Source organism: Osmia lignaria, chromosome 4, assembly GCF_051020975.1.
Source record: "Osmia lignaria lignaria isolate PbOS001 chromosome 4, iyOsmLign1, whole genome shotgun sequence".
NCBI classification, from domain to species: Eukaryota; Metazoa; Arthropoda; class Insecta; order Hymenoptera; family Megachilidae; genus Osmia; species Osmia lignaria.
This window is the reverse complement of record NC_135035.1, coordinates 8,113,283-8,133,949: the sequence shown is the minus strand read 5'-3', so window position 1 is coordinate 8,133,949 and position 20,667 is coordinate 8,113,283. Positions and strand designations below refer to the sequence as shown.

The 20,667-nt window shown below is 42.5% G+C and overlaps 1 protein-coding gene across 10 annotated transcripts in view; it reads left to right on the top strand.

Moving 5' to 3' along the window:
• The window catches only part of LOC117603236 (5-hydroxytryptamine receptor-like), a 141,717-nt gene that overhangs the window by 32,726 nt on the left and 88,324 nt on the right, over positions 1 to 20,667 (top strand). For 4 of the 10 annotated variants that reach the window (XM_034322183.2, XM_076688091.1, XM_076688094.1 and 1 more), the window contains exons 7-12: positions 1,554 to 1,647; positions 2,247 to 2,720; positions 2,792 to 2,886; positions 3,090 to 3,203; positions 3,283 to 3,522; positions 4,902 to 5,301. In XM_034322183.2, the coding sequence (XP_034178074.1) occupies positions 1,554 to 1,647; positions 2,247 to 2,720; positions 2,792 to 2,886; positions 3,090 to 3,203; positions 3,283 to 3,522; positions 4,902 to 5,150 (1,266 nt within the window). In that variant the 3' untranslated portion in view covers positions 5,151 to 5,301. Of the gene's footprint in view, positions 1 to 1,553; positions 1,648 to 2,246; positions 2,721 to 2,791; positions 2,887 to 3,089; positions 3,204 to 3,282; positions 3,523 to 4,901; positions 18,667 to 20,667 lie in introns of those variants that run through there. The other 6 variants (XM_076688095.1, XM_076688096.1, XM_034322187.2 and 3 more) reach the window with 4 other exon arrangements.

Here is a 20,667-nt window from a genome sequence, read left to right as displayed (position 1 = left end):
CCGCGCTTTTTCAGTCTACCGGGAGATTTATACGCAAGGCTACATGCTTCAGTGACGCGAGGGAATGGTTTAAATCTCTTCTCCTCTCCCTCGCTCTGCTGAGTGACTGGGTGAACGAGAATCACGGTGAAAAAGAGAGATAAAAAAAAGCGTCGCGGCGAAAGCGTCACCCGCACATGTTGCTTCGTGATTTCGCGAGGCTGCTCGACCTTCGGTCGAAAGTTATTCGAAGCGATGCGACGGCTAGATCAATCGATCGATTCTAATATATTTACTTCGATGCAACACGCCACCCTCTGTTTAATAAAAGGTGGAGGCTTGAATAATTCAAGGTTACGATGGCTATATTAAAAACGTCGTAGATCAACGAGACATCCTGGAGACCTAGAGCATGATGAAAAAGGGTTCAGAATTTGGAGGGTAGATCGCCGAATAAATTCATTTTACATGCTTTCTTATACAGAATGTCTGAAAGAATCGATCTACGTGAAGAAAATTTCAAAAATTCGTTTTTAAAAAAAGTGCATATGCATCGGGTGCATCACTGCGCTTGATTTAAAATATCTCTCAAACTATTCTGTTTCCTGCGTTTTACCCTAATACTTTCTTACACAGAATCACAAAAAGAATCGATCCCCGTAAAGAAAAGTGCAAAAATTAATTTATAAAAAAAGTGCATGTGCATCGAATAAGTGCATCGCTACACTTGATTTGAGATATCTTCCAAACTATTACGTTTCCAACATTTTACCCTAATACTTTCTTATACAGAATGTCTAAAAGAATCGATCTACGTGAAAAAAATTCCAAAAATTCGTTTTTGAAAAAAGTGCATGTGCATCGGATAAGTGCATCGCTGTATTTGATTTGAGATATCTCTCAAACTATTCTACTTCCAACATTTTACCCTAATACCTATTTTATTTAATAATGTTTTCAAAGACATAAACGGTGAACGATTAGGAAATAGATTTTAATCAGTAGAACGTGTTCCCTGGCTAATCCAAAGCTGTCATCTTGCCGATTTATACGCTTTGAACAACGACTGCCGGCTCACGTTCCTCTCGTCCTCCGGCAGTCATCGCGGAAGATAAGCGGCGCTGGTTTAATTTTAATTTTAATATGCATTAATCGCACGACTTTCTGTTTGCGCTGGCCAAACTTTCCCATGAATCGCGGTGCACAAAGGACGAACTACCAGCCGATCCCCGTGTACTCTTCAGTTATTTTCTTCTTGGAACCTGTTATAAATCACCCTTTACAAATTTTGCGCTTCGTGTACTTTGATAGTGACAGAATCCTATGAAACCAGCGAAATCTTTTGTGCTTGAGGTTAAAGAAAGAGAAATATTTTTAGAAAACGTTGAACGTTTAAAATGTACAAGATGCGAAAATACAGGTGTACTTTTTACAAAAATATTTACCACGTAAAGCCAGAAATATGTTGTTGTTCTCGAGTACACATATACGTCTGTATGTTATCGGTTCCTCGCTGGTTTATATTCTTTCTAATATATCCATTGTACAGATTTCATTGAATTTTCGGTTCCCAGGAAATAGTGGAGTTGAGGAAAATCTCTAGCAAGGTGGGACACGCAGATGAGGAGGAAATGAAGTATCTCTACGAGACTGGCGACTCCATTCAAGGTGAGATGAGAATAATTTAATCAAACGATGCTCACCCGAGTTCCCTCGCAATGTTCGAGTTCCCTTTTCCCCCCCGTGGATTCGGTGAAAGAGATAAATTGGAGGGAGGGGTAGCTGTGGCAAACAGTAATTTTGGTAGAAGCGGTATTATAGCGGCCGGTATCGCACTTATCACAAAATAAATCTAAAAGTATGGGTATTGTCCTCGCGCCGGCGCCGGCATCACGTAGTGCTTTTACGTTCCCCTAAACAGATTTTACGATGTCACGAAGATACACTTTGGTAAAGTCGTATCTGGTTTCGCCACACCGAAAGCAGCAGCCTTATCCTCGAATTTCCCGCGTTTAATAAGTAATTGTAAGACTTCGCGTTATTACACTGTAAATCCAGTCGTTGGAATGAACCGCCACCCCCAATAAACCGATTCCAAGGAACAGGGAAAACTTTTTCCTACTTCTTTTCCCCATCTCGCTGATATTATCGAACTTCTGTTGTGCCGTTCTGCATCTAGAACGGAAAATATTTCTGCACGTAATTTCGAATGAAGTCATCCAGTGCCCTAGGTCTGGGTTAATTCAAAATAAAGATAATTCCAACAGGAGAGGGTGGTTCCATATACGAGGAGGCAATCGATATGCAAGAAGAAGAGCAGAGATCCTCGAAACGTACATTGGACAGAACATCAACGAGACCGGAGGTAGCGTTAACAACAGCAGCATCCAGCGTCACGTTGACACCATCGACGGCTACCATAAAAGAAGTATCAAGCACGTCACTGCAACCATCGCAGATCACTATAGTACGAGTACAATCGGCTGCATCGAGACAAGCCTCGAGGACTTCTGTAAAATCAGCACCTTCGGCTACGTCGAGACAAGCATCGAAGACTACTGTGAAATTATCGCAGTCGGCTACGTCGGGAAAAGCATCGAAGACTTCTGTGAAATCAGCACGGTCGAGTACGTCGAAACAGGGCTCGAGGATTAGTATAAAATCAGCACTGTCGGCTTTTTCGAGACAAGCCTCGAAGGCTACTTTAAAATCAGCAAAGTCGATGGCTAGCGTAAAATCAGGTAAAATAAATCCTAAGCAACACTTGAGTGGATCCATATGGGTATTAGCAGATAATCAATTTGTTATCGAGGAACTAAAATCAACGAGGAGCTTAGGACCTGGCCGATCGGAACCCCATGGGAACATTTGGGTCTGGAGGATGCGTACGAGGAGGAGGAATACGAAGTAAGAACCTTTCGTTTTCCACTTACGAAAATTTACAATGTTTCCTAAACTCCACTCGTCCCGTTCCACGATCTTGTACGAATCGGTTCAATTTTATAACCAGAATCCTGTTGGAAAGTTTCTACAGCTCTTCCCACGGTTCTCCTGTAACTTTTCAACTTTCGCCTTCGCGCGACCGTAAAAACAAAGAGTTTTCTTTGCAGAAACTGCCGCTACCGAGTAACGAGCAGGAGATGAGGGAGTTCCTGAAGAAGTTTACGCACCAGGCGACCATCTACAGGTCGTATTACAAGCACTGGAAGGAGACAGCGGATCGGGTAAAGATTTTTAGGCACCGACTCGACCTTCTGCTCCTTGGGGAACACCGACGAGCTTTTTAAAACTCGACAATTGCAGGCGACAAAGGAAATTGGAGGTAGACTCGTACTTGCCACCTTCCAAGTGCAAGGGAAGGACCAGACAGGGCGAACAAAGAGGCCGGTTCGTCCGAAGCCATGCGGCAGTGTATCCAAAAGGAAACTCGTCAAATCGAAAGACCAGCAAGTTAACACGTCGGATCTGAGCCAGAAAGCCAGCATTGCCTCGTTGAAATCAGGAAAGCGTTCTACTGTGACTATTAAAGAGAAATCACAAGAGGTAATAGTAGCTTTGTTAAGGGTCTATTTTCGTGATTTTTCGTCCTTCGATTTTCGCGATCTAGTTTATAAAAAAGAAAATGAATTAGAGCTGTGCTATTACCAAGAATCCGCCCGGAAGGTCGGCGACGCACGGTACCGTGTCTTATCTTAAGTTCCCGTGTCCAGAAGTTCCTAATATCATTTCCTTTTCCTGTTTACATTTTCGTCAAAATACCATCCGTTTCGAAAACTTTCGGATAGGAGAAACAGAAAAACCTCAGGGATCCCTGTTATTTTCTTGTTTGTTATTTTATTCACTTTGTCTCCGACCGTGTTTCAAAGTATTCCCGACTGTGATCGTCCTAAATTCTTTCTCCCCAATTTATTATATCGTTCAGCTGGTGGCCCAAAGTTTCTGACGTTTGATTTCCAACCACTTTTTGCCTCGTTTTCGAGTTCCATTAAGAGAAAAATTGTACTAGAGCTGTTTTTTGCTTCACGAAATAGAAACAGTTGGCGATGGTCAGAAATAAAGAGATCACGTCGTACGGAATTACAAGATATCCGATGACACAAAACGTTTTCAACCGGCAAGAAGTTCTGGTAACAATTTTTATCTGTCGCTCAATAAATGGTTAAGCAAGCCGACCTTTCGTTAGACCAACGAATACGCCTTTCTCTTATTTACGAACGAAGGCCCGCAATCTGTGGCTCGTTAAAGGAGCGATTCGTTTCATCGCGAGGCTACGAAGAAAGGAGATCTTCAATCGACAGCTTGCCAACTAGTTCGTGTAATTAAGCATCCTTAATGAATCTCAGCCTTGGAAATCTTTTTTCGGCGTCGATGTTACGTTAACACGGTTAAAGACCGTCTGATAAATATCGGATAAACGTTTCATATTTTCTGAAATTTTTCTCCTCCGTTCGTCGATCGTCAACGTTAATAATGGCCATCATTATCCGGCAAAAAGTCTGTTACGATAAACGATCCAGATGCTTCTCTCTCTCGTTCTCTCCTTGAATGATTTCGATCTTCCTGGAATCCAACCAGTGTCTAAAGGTCTGCGAGTACAGTCGATTTATCCTTGTCGTCGTCATTAAGAGCCATTTAACTCTTGGTTATACGTCTCTTCGCTGGATATCGACGTATCGCCAGTAGCCAAGACTGATGTAACTTTCGATTGATATCGAGAGTGAAGATTAACGAGCGGCAAGGATCTTCGTTATTTAAAAATTAGTTTGTTTGAAATTTAACGCACCGAATGTCACGCCATTCACCGGTTCGTAATTAACCATTGAAATCAATTTGTCGACTTGAAAATTTTCTATATTAAAGGACTTCAACTCCCTTAGATTTAATTCCTTTCTTTTCTGTAAGAAAATTTTCGTTTTTTGCAGCGACTGAACAAAGAAAGCCAGAAATCCATAGAGGTGCCCGATTGGGTCAGGGAGTGTGCACGCGCGTTGGAACCCATACCTTATCTCTTTTACGTGAGAACGGAACCGGACATCGACATAGCTATAGAGCACGATGACGAAGAAGTAATTCTGGTGGACCTGGATCGCGAGGGGGTGATTGCACAGAGCAGACGTGTCTTCTTCAATCTCACGGATAAACCGTGCAAAGGAGGGAAGCCATGGATATAAAGAGCAATAGAACTTGATCAATATTTCAGGACACCAATTACAGTACAATAATAACAATGCCAAGTAAATAGAGCAGTTGGTAAAGTTGTTGTTTACAGCGAAAGTTCCGGGTGTTTCGTGAAGTTTTAATCGAGCCGGATCCATTAGAAAGGTAAGTTGGAAATAATGCATACGGTAATCGAGTACTATTTTCGATTTAACTCGAATAAAATTGCGCTAAACGTAACGAACCTACGGCGTATTAAAATGTAACGAACGAATATTGAATCGGGGCAAATATTTAGCAGATGTTGTAGAAATAATTTAGCTGCTTCTACGTGGAACGAATAACGAAAAAGGAGGTATTTTTTACTTAAGAGAAATGATTAAGTAACAAGATGAAAGGGATATACTTTTAATCACAGCAGGTAAGAGGATCCTGGTCGCATAATCACCCAGGACGAAATGATGTTCCAGTTCTCTGGACATCAGCAAACACGAGGACGAGCTTTGATCTTGCATAATAAGCTGTTGATCGTAGATCCGACGATCTCTCGCGTTAGACGAGCCTGACAGGTAACGTTGTCTTTGATGTCGAATCCAGATATTACAGAGAATCTGGATACGAGCGAGGAACTTTGAAAGACAGTGAATCCGACTCCGAAAGATCGTTTCGTATTTTATGTTTCCATATTCGTCAGGATGAATTTTACTGCGAGACCCCGCGCGAAGGATCATAACTGAAAATCTGCCGGACGATTCACCGTCTCGCGTCGACGATAACCCGGATACTCGTTATTTGCCTCGAACGTAACGTTGTTATCGGATTACAATCGCAGGCTGAAGTCGACGATTCGCGACACGAGCCCCGAAGTGCTCGTACAACTGATTTTATCACCTGGACGCGTCGAACGGATCGTTAGAAAAAAGTTGGGCGAGCTTTTTATCGGTAACTTTCTTAGTTAGGTAGTCTTCCTTATAGTTAACTTTAAGCAGACGCTTCTTTTCTATATTTTGAAAAATAAGACTGAAAAAAGGGCGAACTTAAATTCAAACTTAGATTAGCGCACAGCTGAGGATTAAGTTCACCTGAAATTTCGATGCAATTATTGTTTTCCTTCCGAAACTTCATTCAAAGTTATTTTAGCCGAGTTTATTAAAAGGAATTTATTACTACAGTTTACGTACAGGGCTTAGAAACAAGAAGGGTTAATTTACGTTATCCTAGGGAATATCAGAGTTATCCCAGCTTAGAGTAGTTGTAATCGTAGTTTCGCAGAACCGATGTCCGTATTTATAAAGCATATGAAAAATTGCGAAACTTTACCAAAGGCTTAGCCGAACTTGCAGCCTCGCTTCTAGCAACATTGACAATATATTCCACTTTGAGAGAAGTTTTTTAAAGCATGCAAATTGAAAAGCTCTCTGGAAGGTGGACCATCTAAGAGCCATGTAACTTAAGGTACACCGTTTAATGGAACTTCATAAATTTCAACGTATAGTCGGTGTTCTTGGACCCACGTCATAGGAAGCATCGATCGTAACATTGTCTGTCGTTTATGAACGTTTCCAGGACTAATTAACGATACTGTTATAATTAACACCGGGAAGCACATGGTACCTACACGTGACGGCGTTCCATGGATCGCTTAACGCATTATCCTGGCTCGTTGATATAATTAATCTCCTGCAGTATGCATAGGATAACAGTCTTAAGAAAACCTTGCAAAAATAAATCATTTAACGGGGCCCTTGAAAAATACTCGGCCACTGATCGGTAGGCCATTTAGCGGGTGCCTTGGAAAATGTCCCATTTACTAATTCCGTGTTTTTCCTAATGTTTCTTTCCTCCCAACGACGCTTAGATCGATTTTGTGCAGGCCCCGAAGGAGTCTCTGCCCTTAATTAATCTCCGAATTGATACGCCCCACAAAGAACGACAAAAGCATAAACGCGATAGAGTTCGATTAGACGAGACTTCCAGAGGTTCGTTATTTGATTTTCTTTGAACTTCCGGGTCCGAGATTCCGGTCGGTTCCCCTTGGACGACCCTGTACAAAAGTTTCGATCCTCCGAAGCGAGTTTTAGATCTCTATTAGAGAAGAAGCTTAACAGTTTCTCTGTTTCGAGAGAAAAGGATTGTAAAAGATCGCTGTTGTTTCACACGGGGAAAGATCAAACAAAAATTCAGCTGGTAAAAAATTCCATTTTACACGAGCAATGTTTCCGCTTGCCCGTTGTAACTTTTTCCTCGAATTTACATATCATTCATTTTAACGAGCATTGAATTTACTAGGCAAGGGACAGGAGATTACTTTTAGACGCGTAATTTTTGAAACAAGTTTCCCGGCTACGTAAATAAACGGCCGAAGGAAAAGGGAGAGGCTGATGATTTCGAAGGGTAGGAAGAAAAAATAGGAAAGCGGAAAGCAGCGAGGGTTAATAAAGTTCAAAGGGCTTGTTTACCTAACGAAATATTACCAGGTAGAATGTTGCCTCTCTTGGTTCCTTCGACGATACCGTCTTATTTGGTCGACCCCATTAATTTCTTCTACGTTGAAACGACAGGTTCGCGATTTCTAATCCGTAAACGGAAGTTGCGCGTATCGGCAGTTTTCTGAGCTCTTCTATCCCTCGTGATTTATTATTTGAAACGTAATCGATCGTTGGGACAAGGCGAGGAATAATTTTTAATCCAGCCTCGTCGATCAATCGGAGACGTTCGATAGACGGTTTCGTAGAAACAGCGACTTGTTTTCTGTATTAACGACACAGGTATGAAGTGTGATTTACAATCGGTCGTACAACACGTGGCAGCTCGCTACTGGGAAACAGACTATCGATGCATTTTCTGAGCTACACGTTTGGCTGCGTGTGATTTATAATAGCTGCATCGCGTAGCTGTTTCGTAGAATCGTTGATTACGCTCCAATATCGCCTCCCCTTATTGAGTTTCGAAGATTAAACGCGCCTGGAACGAACAAGTTGCTTTCATTTTAGTACAGATACGCTCGATCGTTAAGAGAACCTACGAACATTTTCGTTAAACGATAAAACACATTATTTTCTTCATTTAATTTTTATTTTTTACCCGGTGGCCTTTAAATTCAATTTGGTGTTGTGTCTTTAACGTTGAAATATTTGTAAGTTTAGATAGGTTTACGAGGACACATTTGGGTCCCGTGAAAACATGGCTCTTTGCGTTCTCGTGAGAAACGGTCCGCGGGTATGCATCTGGAAGGGAAAAGAAGTCAGTCGAGGAGGAGAAAAAGAAGCGGAGAAAATTGAACTGCCAGATGCGCTCCGCGGGGAAAAAAGGGCTGACTGAATAACGCTTTATAATCCTGTCCGTTTTCTCTCGTTCTTGTTGATTTATAAACAAACATTTGCACGCTTTCCCGTCTGCCCTACGGTTCGCAATGTGCTGGTTCAAAAATCGAATAACGTAGAGCCAGATGCCATTTCGAGGGGAAATGCTTTGTAATATTCCTACTGTTTTATTGCCGACAGAATTTTTCGTTTTTCGGATAAAACATATTTTACAGATCAGTTTTCAGACCGAGCCAAAATTATTTATTTATTTCATTTGAATCTAGAATATTACCTAGGTGACAAAATTTCTATTTCTTTAAATGGCAAAGCGCAAATCCCATTGCTACAGTTTCTATTTTTCAAGAATTTCTTATAGTAAAACTTGGATAGAAATAGCTTATGTCTCTCTGGTGGGTAAGTGCAACACCTATCACCTCGGTTTATTTCGTCGATTCGAAACTGAAGAACCTTTAATGTCACTCGAACTCTTGGTTAACTCCCACACGATTGATCGATCGTTTCAAACACGATCGAGCAAGTTTAAATGTAGATTTATCGATCATTTGGCGCAAGTGAGGGGGCTATTCCTCGAAGGAATAGTGGAAACAGACGGCCATATGTTAGCTGCATTAGTAGCGCAAGTGGCTTTCAATCGAGCTGCACTACTGCCTCTTTGAGGAGAACATTCCGTCGCCTCGATATTCGGCTATTCCCCTTCATCGTACATCGAACCGTGGAATCTCACCGTTCAAACGAATAGTTTCACGAGCGTTTTCTTTTCTCGAGTCGAATTCGATTTCGTTCGATTCACCGAGAGACGAATTTATGAGCGCAGGGATACGGGCTTGGTTCGACGAGAGATTCGAGAAATTCGTAGCCCGGTCGGGAAACGAGATCGTTTCGACATTGTTTCTCCTCAAATGGAATTCGATTTCTTCCTGATAATATCGCGGAATAACTTTCCCCCGGAATCGTTGTAACGGATTTACAGACAATTATGCTAACATTAAAGGCTTTCCATTCGAGGAAATTGCTTTGAAACGCGTTTCCTTCCGTTTCATTTCGATTCAGCGAACCTCGGCCGCGATCGTAACGCGCGTTTTACTTCGATGAAAGTTTCACGATCGTTCGGCAATTGGTTACAAACAAGCTAAATCGAATCTTTATTTCCATTCGGGAACGACTTTAATTTATGAGCAAGAAAAATATTAGAAATTGTCACTCGAAAGCGTTTAATATTTGAAAATGTATTCGTCGAATGATAAGCTGTCGATGGTACACAAATGTTCGTCGAATTCGTACGATAAATTTGTAGATTTCATTGGAATTTCGGGTCGGCGTTAAATCGAGATACAAACGTATCGTGACAGAAATGTTAGACAGGCCGGTAACACGCGATAAAATATTCGACCGATGCGTTTCCGTGTTAATGGAGTTTGAAGGAAATTATAATCGACGTTTCTGATCGCGCGTTGAAATTCTACGATTCATAGACAAACCATGAAATCGCTTATAATTTTCATTTACTTAAAAATCTGGCTTCCTTTAAAAAAATTTCAGTGACCACTGTAGCCCCCAAAATTCAAAGAGTTAATTAATTAATTAACATATTAGCGCAGTGATTGTATCAAGATGCCGTAGATTTGAAAGCAAAAGAAAGATTGTTAATTTCGTTATTTCGTGCCAAATGAATTGATAGCAGCCTCCCCGAAGGAGGTGAACTTTATTTATCATCCCCTCGCGCGAGGGTGCAACAGGAAAAACGCAAGGTATTGTCTGCACGGCGAAAACTTTAAAACGATTCTGTATTTTATCGTTCGATCATTAGTGTCCTATCTAGAGCGATTGTTTGCTCGGAAATACGTGAAAACTTCTTTTCTGGAGTATATTGGAAACACACACGATATCCCGGTGTTTTTCTTGCAATATTTTTGTATGGAACTTTTCGAATCCGCTTCGCTTAACTTCGTAGCCAGACGGATTAAAACTGATCCCTTCGGAAACATCACTTTTTAAAAAAATAACTCCTCTAACTGCTAACTTCTATTCTTTCGTACATTATTAAAATTAAATATTTTTCATTTGAATTCGTTAAAGCTTCGCAGATTCGAATGAAAATTATAGTTTCCATGAACGCGGATGAATTTCCAGCAACGGGTGCACCAAGTTGCAAGCTGCGCGGCGATGCTCGAAAATCGACGTCCCGAAAAAATACCCTGTTATGCGCAGTTTTGCAGTGGACGTTAAAAAAAAATTCCGTGGGCCGTGAGAGCGTGCAATTTTCGAGAGTAAAAAGTTGTCGCGGAACGAGCTTCTTCTGCAGGGCTGGAAAATGGAAATGGAGGAAAAAGTTTGGTCCGGCGTAGCCGGCCGACGAATATCGACTATTATGCCCGGTCGAATTGAAATGTGTCCGAACTTTCACGCGCCGGAGATCCTCTTCTCTTTTATTGGAATATTTTATATCGGGAACGAGTGGAAAAAGCGGGCTACCAGCGTCTCTCGTGCTAATAAAATACATCCTTCGACGACCTGTACGCGAGATTGCGACGATTTTTCAATCGATCATTCCTGAATCATCGATCGGGCTTGCAGGAAGAATTTCATCTGTCTCGTTGCTAGACGTAAATTTGAAAAGGAGAATTCTGCCGGTCGGTTCTATGAATAAAAATGACGTAGAAATGTTAGATGAACTCGGTTTCAAAGATTCGTTTAGCCTTTCGATGACGGTGGTTGATTTAGAGAAATTGTGGATACATTTTGAAGCATTCGAAGAATCGTCCACGATTCGGACATCTTAATTTTCGACAGAGCCGGTTCATTGCGGCGAGGATTCAATATCTGGTCAGGATAATTGCTTTCTGGTATTCGAGGAGTATTTAAAAGTACCCGGTTGCGCAAAATCTCTTATTACCCGGCCACCCTCAATAATTAAATTCACTACTCTGCTCTGGGCTTTATTAAATCGTTCCGAATCGGGATCACGAGGAAATATCCGAGCTCCCCGTCTTCGACGTTCTTCTCTTCTCCATTTCCAAGCCGAGAGCTACGTCGAGCGTAGGATCTACGGGGAACTTTCGACCTCTCTCCACGTTCGCCATTCTTCGTTTCTCGGGGAGCCGTCGACTCCCGGAGGATTCAATGTTCTCGCAAATTAATCGATCGTTCGAATGGAAGATTCAGAGGCGCGTCTTTTCAATGACCAGCCATGATAATCCGTGTCTTAGAGAAAATGCTACCCTTTCGTCGACTGACCAACACATTTTATTCACCCTAAATTGGACGACCTGCAAGAACGCCTTTAATGACCAATTTCAATGGAACCCTTTAAACTTTTATCCAGATATCATCGTGTTAATTTATTTGTAGCTGAGATTGAAATCTGTCAAGTTTCGCTAGCCTGTCGCGAGGGATCGATGGGTGTCTTCCTAGGAAATTCAATTTTTCTTGGAAACGAGGGAAATTTCATTCGAAAAGGATCCGGTCTTGTTTCGATCCTCGAGAAAGCTACTCCGAGCATTGGTCATTTGCATTCTCGACCCTGCCAGCTTCAGATATTTAAATTTCTCACTGAAGCGTGAAAAGCACTTTCCGTCTCTGGTCTGAGCGACGCAATTTTCGGTCGGAATTCTGGGATCATCTCACTTCATCCAGCTTCTTATTTTCTCGACGGTACCGCGATCAAATTGGACAAAAGTCGTCCCTTTGGAAAATTAATACAGAAATACTGACAGTCGCCTTGGGAAAATTTCCACGAATCGACCGGACGCGAATTCTGTAGCAATTGTTTCGTAATTTCTAAAGGGAACGAGGTTATTTTACGCGCCTCTCAGCTTTGGTAACAGTTATGGGAAGCGAAAGCTGCCATAAAAATGTTGATGAGCATCTGTAACGATCCGATGAAAAATGAGGGAAATTGAATAATTTATTTCTTTAACAGGAAAATGGTGCGCGAAGGTGATGGTGGAAATATTGAAAATCCATCGATAAGATGAAATTTCACGTACAATTTATGTAGACAGCTTTAAACGCGGGTACAATTTTTCTACTTAACATTTGGTTAAAAAGAGCCACAAAATTTCAAGATTGAATTTTACAAAATTCATGATCATCGAAGTAGAAATAATAGACAATGTCCGAATGTCACTATCGTAAAGAAAGATACACTTTCAATCAGGATTTCATTGGGGCTACTCGAACGAAATAAGTTAAAAGGTAAAAAGAGTGATCTTGGGATACTCTAAGAAGACGTTTCCTTTGATTCGCTGAAATTGCACGTCGATACTGGAAGTATCTTTCGACTTAACGTTCCATTAGGAAATATCAAGCTCTCATGTGAGCACGTACACACGCGTCCTTCTACTTATTCCCTTTTGGATTCTCGTGTAGCGTGTCTAACGTCACAACTTAAAAAGTGTCGAGAACTTCCGTCGCGGAAGAAACTTGGCCACCATCGAAGGGATTTCCGCTACTCGTGAATGCATGCTGCTCGGTCGAAACTTTCCTAGTCTCCGGCAATTTTCTCGGCTATCGTGGCAGCAACTGCGAAACCTTTTCTACGTTTATGAAAATTGTTCTCACAGTTGAATGCTGATCTTAGATTCTACCAAACGTTTTCCTGTTCCCCCCATGGAATATACAATCCAAAAACGGTAAACCCTTTGTTTACCGAAAATCCAATAGAATGAAATAAAATTTCTCCGCAAACAAATACTTGAATCATCAGAGAATTTTCCACGATTTTCTTGCAGAAAAATCTGATCTTCATTTTTCCATTGTTGCATCGCGATCGAAGCAATTCCGACAGCCGGTAAATGTTCCTTTCGGTCGCTTTAAAACCGAATTACACCGTGAAAGCTTCGCGTATGTAGGTTTTATTGCCTCCGACACGCGATGCAGTCATAATTTTTCGCCCCAGACTCGTCAGCCGACGAAGGAATTAATAAAAGCAACGTTATTTATCGCGGCACCGTTCCCGCTATTCCCTTCGCGAAGGCAACGATACCGAGGCTCGACCAATTTGCTAATATCGAAGGAACCAGCTCCCGATAGGGAATCCCGTCGAACAAAAGGAAATGAAGGGACGGTGGTAGGGCGGCAGACGATGGCATCGATTTATTCCACGGACAATGAATAAAACACTGAAAACTCTCGCACTGGGCCAGGTTGTTTAGGGAGTAGGGAATAAAAGGGCAACAGAGACGGAGGAGTGGATCAGGTGTGCAATTCGTTGCATGCAAATCGACATGCTGAGCTATAATTATTTATGCGACTCTCTGTAATTTGTATCTTCCATCTCCCTTTGATAATCCTGAACAAATGTGCCCCTCTGGTGGAAGACACTTTTCCATCTTATTCGTGAATATTTCGTTTAAACAATTCATCGGAGGATTGGAAAATCAAAAGGTTGTACGTTTCGACGTGGAAACTTGATGGTAAATCGCATTTCCCTCGACAGCCCCGATCGGTAAAAATCGAACGAAAAGGGCAGGCTGCGGTGCCTGGATAGTTTGACCCCTGTAAGGTTCGAGTTTGTCAGCTGGAAAGCCGATTGTTCGCTCGTCCCGATTTTATGATCACGGAAATTACCGGCCGTCTGTCTCCCTCTTCCTGATACAAGGACGAGTACCTAGAGATCCCGTTGAATATGTACATAATCGGCAAACATGCATCGAGCGTGAATCGAGCCCGTTTATTGGCACAGTGGGATGCACTACAATTTCGATAATTAAACCGGCTTACACGGAGTTCCACGTCGCCCTACTTTGACCGCTTTTCCACCATCATCGTATCGCCGGATCTTGAACCTACTTGGCCGATCGATCCGGATCATTTCGAAGTTTATAGCCGCCGCAGGTTGCTCGTAAATCTCGAAAGCCCGCTACGGGATTTTCAGCATCAGCCAGCGCGACGATAGCGCGGGAAAACGGCTCGATATTAAGCAACGTACGCCCCTCGAGACATTTTCTATTTTTCATTATCAACGATTTACAGCGAACGCCGGAGATACCGGGTAAGAAGAATTTGAATTTGATACGATGATCGAATTAAGGCAGTCTGATTCGCGTTTCATCTGATAAATCAGCTGCTAGAATAGTTAGTCAGATTATGGGATATATGCATTTGAATGGATAGTTTGAAGTGCTTGTTGGGATTGGGAATTATCTTTATGCTGATGAGATTGATCGAAACATTATTATTATGATTAATTCACATTTATTAACTTCATTCAAATATTACAATAATTACAACAATCATTTGTTTTTCCATTGTCTGGTCCGAGGGAATTTAGTCGCCGCTAAGTTTCACTTGTCTGACCGCTCGCCGACCTATTCTACTTGTTCGCACTCCGTTCCTCGAATTACCGAAGTAAATCGTTCTTACGCTTCCAAAACTTGAACTCCGCTTCTGATAACGCTGTGACATTGTGTGGGCGCTTGTACATTCATTCGCGACCCTTCTGCATACTCGTCACTTAAGTACACCAGCCTGTACATTAAACGTAACACAGCGTCCGCTACTCGAAATGGCTCCCTCGATATTTTCGATGGGAGGGTGATCGTGCGAGCAACGTTAGAGGGTGTATAAGTGGTGGTATGGTAAGGGCGAAGTTCGAGGGAGGTAAAAGTTTGAGATTCGTGCCTCTTGCCGTTTACACCCCCCTGTTTTCCAGCCCGTTGATCCGAGTACCTGTTTCACCCCATCTTTGTCCACGTTCCACGCAACTTCCACGCAGCTAAACCTCCGGCAGACTAACGAGTGGATCGAGTAATCTTATTAGATGATCGTCGCTGATTCGGTGGTATATTTTAAGGGATGATCGTAATCTTTTTCATTCAATCTAGGTAACCGAGTGTTACCTAAGAGCTTGTTGGAAATATTATAATTGAATGGGAATCGTTTTCAAATGTCACGAGCGTAATTTCCAGCTTTCCAAATGACATCATTTTGGAAAATTGTCCGGCACGAATGGAAGCTTTCAAGGTATTGAATAAAATCACGAGGCTATACGAATCCATTCAAACAGATCGCAAATTTGATACATTGCAAAGCCGAGAAGCACATTTGTATCTCAGTTTTCTTCTCTGAAAGCAGTTCAACAGGACAGAATTCCTGTGGGAGTCTATTTGAAAGTTCCAAAAGCTTCCTTATAAACAGTCCCGCGTTCCCAAAAGAAAAATCTACAAGCAAACAGAAAGATGCGGGGCAAATTTGAAGAGGAACGAGATTTTCAACTTTTCCAACAGAGAAGACAAAGGTGGGAGTGCCACCGGTGGAGAAAACAAACGAAATATTGCGAGCAATCTAAATTACCGAGTAGCTCGAAGGGTGATCGACGGAACGGAACGAGGAATAAGAAAAAAAAAAGAGGGAAAGCGTTCGAGCTTGAATCCTCGAAGAATTACAAGTATCAAATCAACTTCGTCACTGGGATCAGTCTTCTCTGGATACCCCGAGGCGCACGATCCTTCGACTTTTCAACGCTTTTCCGTCCTTCTTACCAGAGTGTTCGTAGATTCGATTCGATTTACTTCGTCAAAGACGCTGAATCCTCCCGGCTGGCAGCGTCGAATCATCGGAACGTTGCTTTTCACGGAGTTTCAGCCCGATATTCCTATCGTTAATGAACGTCGGTCACGCCATAGCCGCGAAATGATGAGGCTGTTGAAAATCTACCGGCGAATTTCGCGTCGCGAATAATCACGCTAATCGATTTACACCTTGACGCGAATAAATTTCGTTGATTACAATCGTAACGCGTTGAAGCGGTCGCGCAACTAGATTTCTGCTGGTCGAGTTTCGTTATTGATGGATGCGATTATTGGCATTTCAAATCGCAAATCATCCAAACCATAGGTGAAACCTTGCAATTTTTATTTGTCTCGTTGCACTTTACAATCATTTGCATCATTTAATTAGTACTCTTTCTGAGAGAACAATTATTTCGTTTTATTATTCTGGGTTCCCTGAATTATCTCTTGATCTTATATTCAGAAAAAGTATAGAGATTCTTTTTCTATTTTCGATGCACCTTCGATCTACGTTTTCAAGAGAACTTCATTACATCGAGGTCGAAGTAGTGCATTTTAATTAACCGACAGGAAACGCAGAATACGTGTACAGAGTGTGTTTATCCGGTAAGAAAGTCAATAGTGCCTTTTAAAAGCTCCAACTACTTGATGGTCCTCTATAAATCCTTCGGGCTGGATGAAAAGGTACAAGGTATCTCTGGTTCGATTTATAACCCGCTCCAACTCGTGGAAGACTTGTGTCACTGGCAAATTTATTCCAAATCCTTCCGTGTCCCGCCAACCCGGTAGGTATTATTGTGACAAATTTGTCACGGTTCTTTCCAAGCTCACGGAAACTCTAGTTCTCGCGAATCGATTTCAATTTCAACTCACTGAAATTTATTATTATTCAAACAAGCCCGGCTCTGACCTATCGCAATCGTCTTCGAGCGAGCAAACACTCTTCAACGAGTCAATTTCAAGTTTATTATCAGGGCAACCAAATTACTTACAGCCGATGCAATTCATTTCGACCGGGAAGGGGAGGGCTATCGGTGAATTTTCGATCGCAGTGGGTCATTTTTCAAATTCATATTTCAATATTACCATCCGGCTGTTCAATTTCCCCTTGTTCATCTTTTATTAGACTCATACTCGACATATTTACGACCTTGAAGCACGTCCTCTTTATTATAACTCGAAAAAAAGGAGCCTCGATGTTTGTGCAATATTGACCCCGGACGAGATCCCGATGCTAGCCTCCCACGACCAGGAAGAATCGTCAACCGATGCTGGAATTCTCCGTCGTCGGATTCCTCGAGTACGAGTTTCGAAGTACATTCTGAAAGGAGGAGAGAACAGCGGGGCAAAGATAAGGGGAAATAATTCCATGAAATATGACTTCTTCCAATGAAGCATGATATCTTTGGATCGAGATTGAAAGCCACGAATGATTGTTAGGGTTATTAACATTGTTATCTACGGATATCGTTCAATGATAAAGCTCAGATTACAAGTTACAATCAAAATGAATATTTTCATGGTGAATACAGTACAAACATTTCATTTTTTCCATCTTTATTTGCTAAGAATCATTTCACATGATTGTCGAAGATTTCAAAGCAATCCCTGGAAAAGATCGTTCCATAAAGGCTGCTAATTATTTTCACGTTGAACACTGTAAAAACATTTCATTCCAAAGTATATCAAACCATAATTTTCATCTTCGTTTGCTAAGAGTCATTCACATGATTATCAAAGATTTCGAGGCAACCCCTGGAGAAGATCCTTCCATAGAGGCTGCTAATTATTTCCAGCTAATTATTTTCACGTTGAACACCGTAAAATCATTTCATTCCAAAGTATATCAAACCATAATTTTCATCTTCGTTTGCTAAGAGTCATTCACACGATTGTCAGAGATTTCAAGGCAACCCCTCGAAAAGATCGTTCCATAGAGGCTGCTAATTATTTCCAGCGACACGGTTCGTTCATCAGTTTACCCAGCCAGTTATCTGAAATCGTGCGGGTACACGCGCGAACGGGATCTTCTTCTGGCGAATAGACGGATAAGCTTTAGCGGGATGGTGCGAGCGAGCGTGTAGTTGGCATCGGTGGCCGTGCGGGGCGGTCGAGCACTCGAGTTTAGGGGGTTGTCAGAGCAAGGGTGGATGGAAGGTGGCCGCGAGGCGAGCAGAGAAGTTAGCGCCTGCGTATTCCCCTCTCTGTCTACTTGTCAGCCAAGCGGAGCTGCCACCACCCTGCTCGCTTTTCCTCTCGTCGCTACTCGATAACAAACTCCACGGCACCAGTACTGGCACGGTACTCCGGACCAAACGGGTCGCTCGAACGTCGCGCCGCCTTTTCTCTCCACCTGCCATCGACCGGATATCGATAAGCCGTGTTTACGCGACGGCATCTCATCTGGATCGATCAGCGAATCGTTTCCGATCGATTCGATACGATCGCGCTTTTTTCCTCTCACGGACACCCGTTCTCAATCGCGATTCTTCAACGACACGATTTTCGGCTATTCTGTGAACAAAGTTTCATCCGTTTCAATTTTTCAAAACGCGAACGTTGCTTGTGACGTTATTCGAAAATCGATCGGCAGCTCTTTCAATCGCGTTGAACGATTGATTTCCCATCGGTGGAGGTTTCACGTCGATCGACGCGTGTGAACGGCGGACCTGTCAATCGGTACGCTTGTTATGGTGTGTAACTTGTTGCTCGGCCTCGCAAGGGGCCGTGATCGTTGTCATGATTTTAAATCGCGAACCTCGTGCCCCGAATCATTCCTCGTAGTTATCATTCATGATTTGCTTCATTTGATTGTTTCTCGACGACCGTCTTGAAAGTTTGCATTCGAAGCAGCTCGAACGCGATCGACGACTCGTTGAGCGGCAGAGGATGTTCGATAAAAAGCGAAGAGGATTTTTCATCCTTCCAGATGATCCCTCTCGTTATTTGCGGCTTATGATGCCAGAAAGCAAACAAGCCCGTTCTGTCCCCGATATTTGCTTGTCGGATTATATTGTTTCCCTTAGGATCGCTCTGGCCTGCCGGGAAGATCGAGTTTCTCGCGATCGATGTCTCGGTGACGGGCAAACAGCCTCGTGTGATATCGGTAAACAGATTTCTCCTAAGCTCTTTTTGTTCCTGCAAATTTTCGACGTTTCCTTCGAAGAGAGGCGTTCGATGCTCGTTTAATTCTTCAATTTGCAACGGTGCTTCGAGAGGGTAAACCGCCAAGAGACGTATCGGCTCGTTTCGTGGAGAAACGACAGAAAAATCGGGTAAACTCGATGATGGAAACAAATTGGAAAGTCTTGGGGACGAGAGTCGGTTTTTCCTTTTTTACGATCGTCCCGACACCAGTTTCTCTTCCCCCGCCTTTCCAACGAATCGTGGCGAACAGAGATCGATTCACGGATCGAGATTACCCTTCGGAAATGAGGTTTCCCCCCCACCCATCGATTCCGATAATTTCTGGTTGTGTTTCCCTGTCGCCACGGAGAAGGTTATTCACTTTCACGGACGCGTTTGAACGGCCATCCATGTCAGGGAATAAAATGGTCCCCGCTAGGATGCGACAAGGGTTGATTGTCGTCTCGATTTCACGCGTCCAAGTTTCGCCCTCTTAACCGATGTGTTCCATCTCTGTCGAGGAAAAAAAAAGTCCATTGCTAGAATCGAATCCGTGGGTCACTTTGACCTGACCAATAAAAACTTTCTCCATAATGTTTACACTGATGTTCTTTCATTAATATATCTTCTCGCTGACATATATCTTGAATTATAATAGAAAAGAATTGAGTGACAGATTTAAGAGTTCTTTTTGTATTTCTTTGTCCGAAATATTTCTATGCACTTAGTTTTATCATTTTAATCTTCCTAAGTCTGTTGTCGAGTAAATTCAAAATTCTCTCATTTTTCTTCTCGTTTCTGGACAAACAACGAACCGAGTTACTTTCGTCGAAAGTGGCAATTCCGTTTCGAAGCTCGATCGTTTGTCGTTTCGCCGAAGCACCGTTCGACACTAATTTCATGCGATCGAAAGTTTCATCGGTTCCCCTCCCGGCTTTAATCTCCCCTCTGCGCCTTTTTGAAAGATCCGATTTCGAGATCTAGCCGGCCGACAAATTGAATCTGTACCCGAGTTGTCTGTCGAAAGGGCGAGCTCTGAATTCAGCCTGTTGAAAAACTCGACGGACGAACGTTTTCGTCGTTCAACATTTCAATGGAAAATCGGTGCAACAAATGGTTATAAAGATTTTCACCGTTCCATGGGACCTTCGTTAGTTCCGCGAATTTAATTTCAAATCGTGTCATAATACAATCGTCCATTTTGGCACGCGCCTAATTTCTTCTTTCATCCCTTTGATCATCGTCAGAAATCGTTTCCTCTTTCACGCCTCTGATCGCGATTGAATTTAAATTCCGCGAGTTTCCAGTGTCTCTTTCATCGCGGCGAATTCGTACACCCGACCAGCTGACGGAATTGAATTTTTCTCCCCTGTATCCGGCCCGAAAGGGCGTATCCCGTTAAACGACGGTTTTCCTCGTTAAATAGCCGGAGGATCAGCCAAGGTGAAGTTTAGTCGGTGTTACATCGACGTAGATAAATCGAGCGAAGCAAACAGCTGGACCATCGGGTCGTTGCGGTTTCTTGGCATCGTTCGAGCCACGAGGATTAAGCAATTACGGCTTCTTTC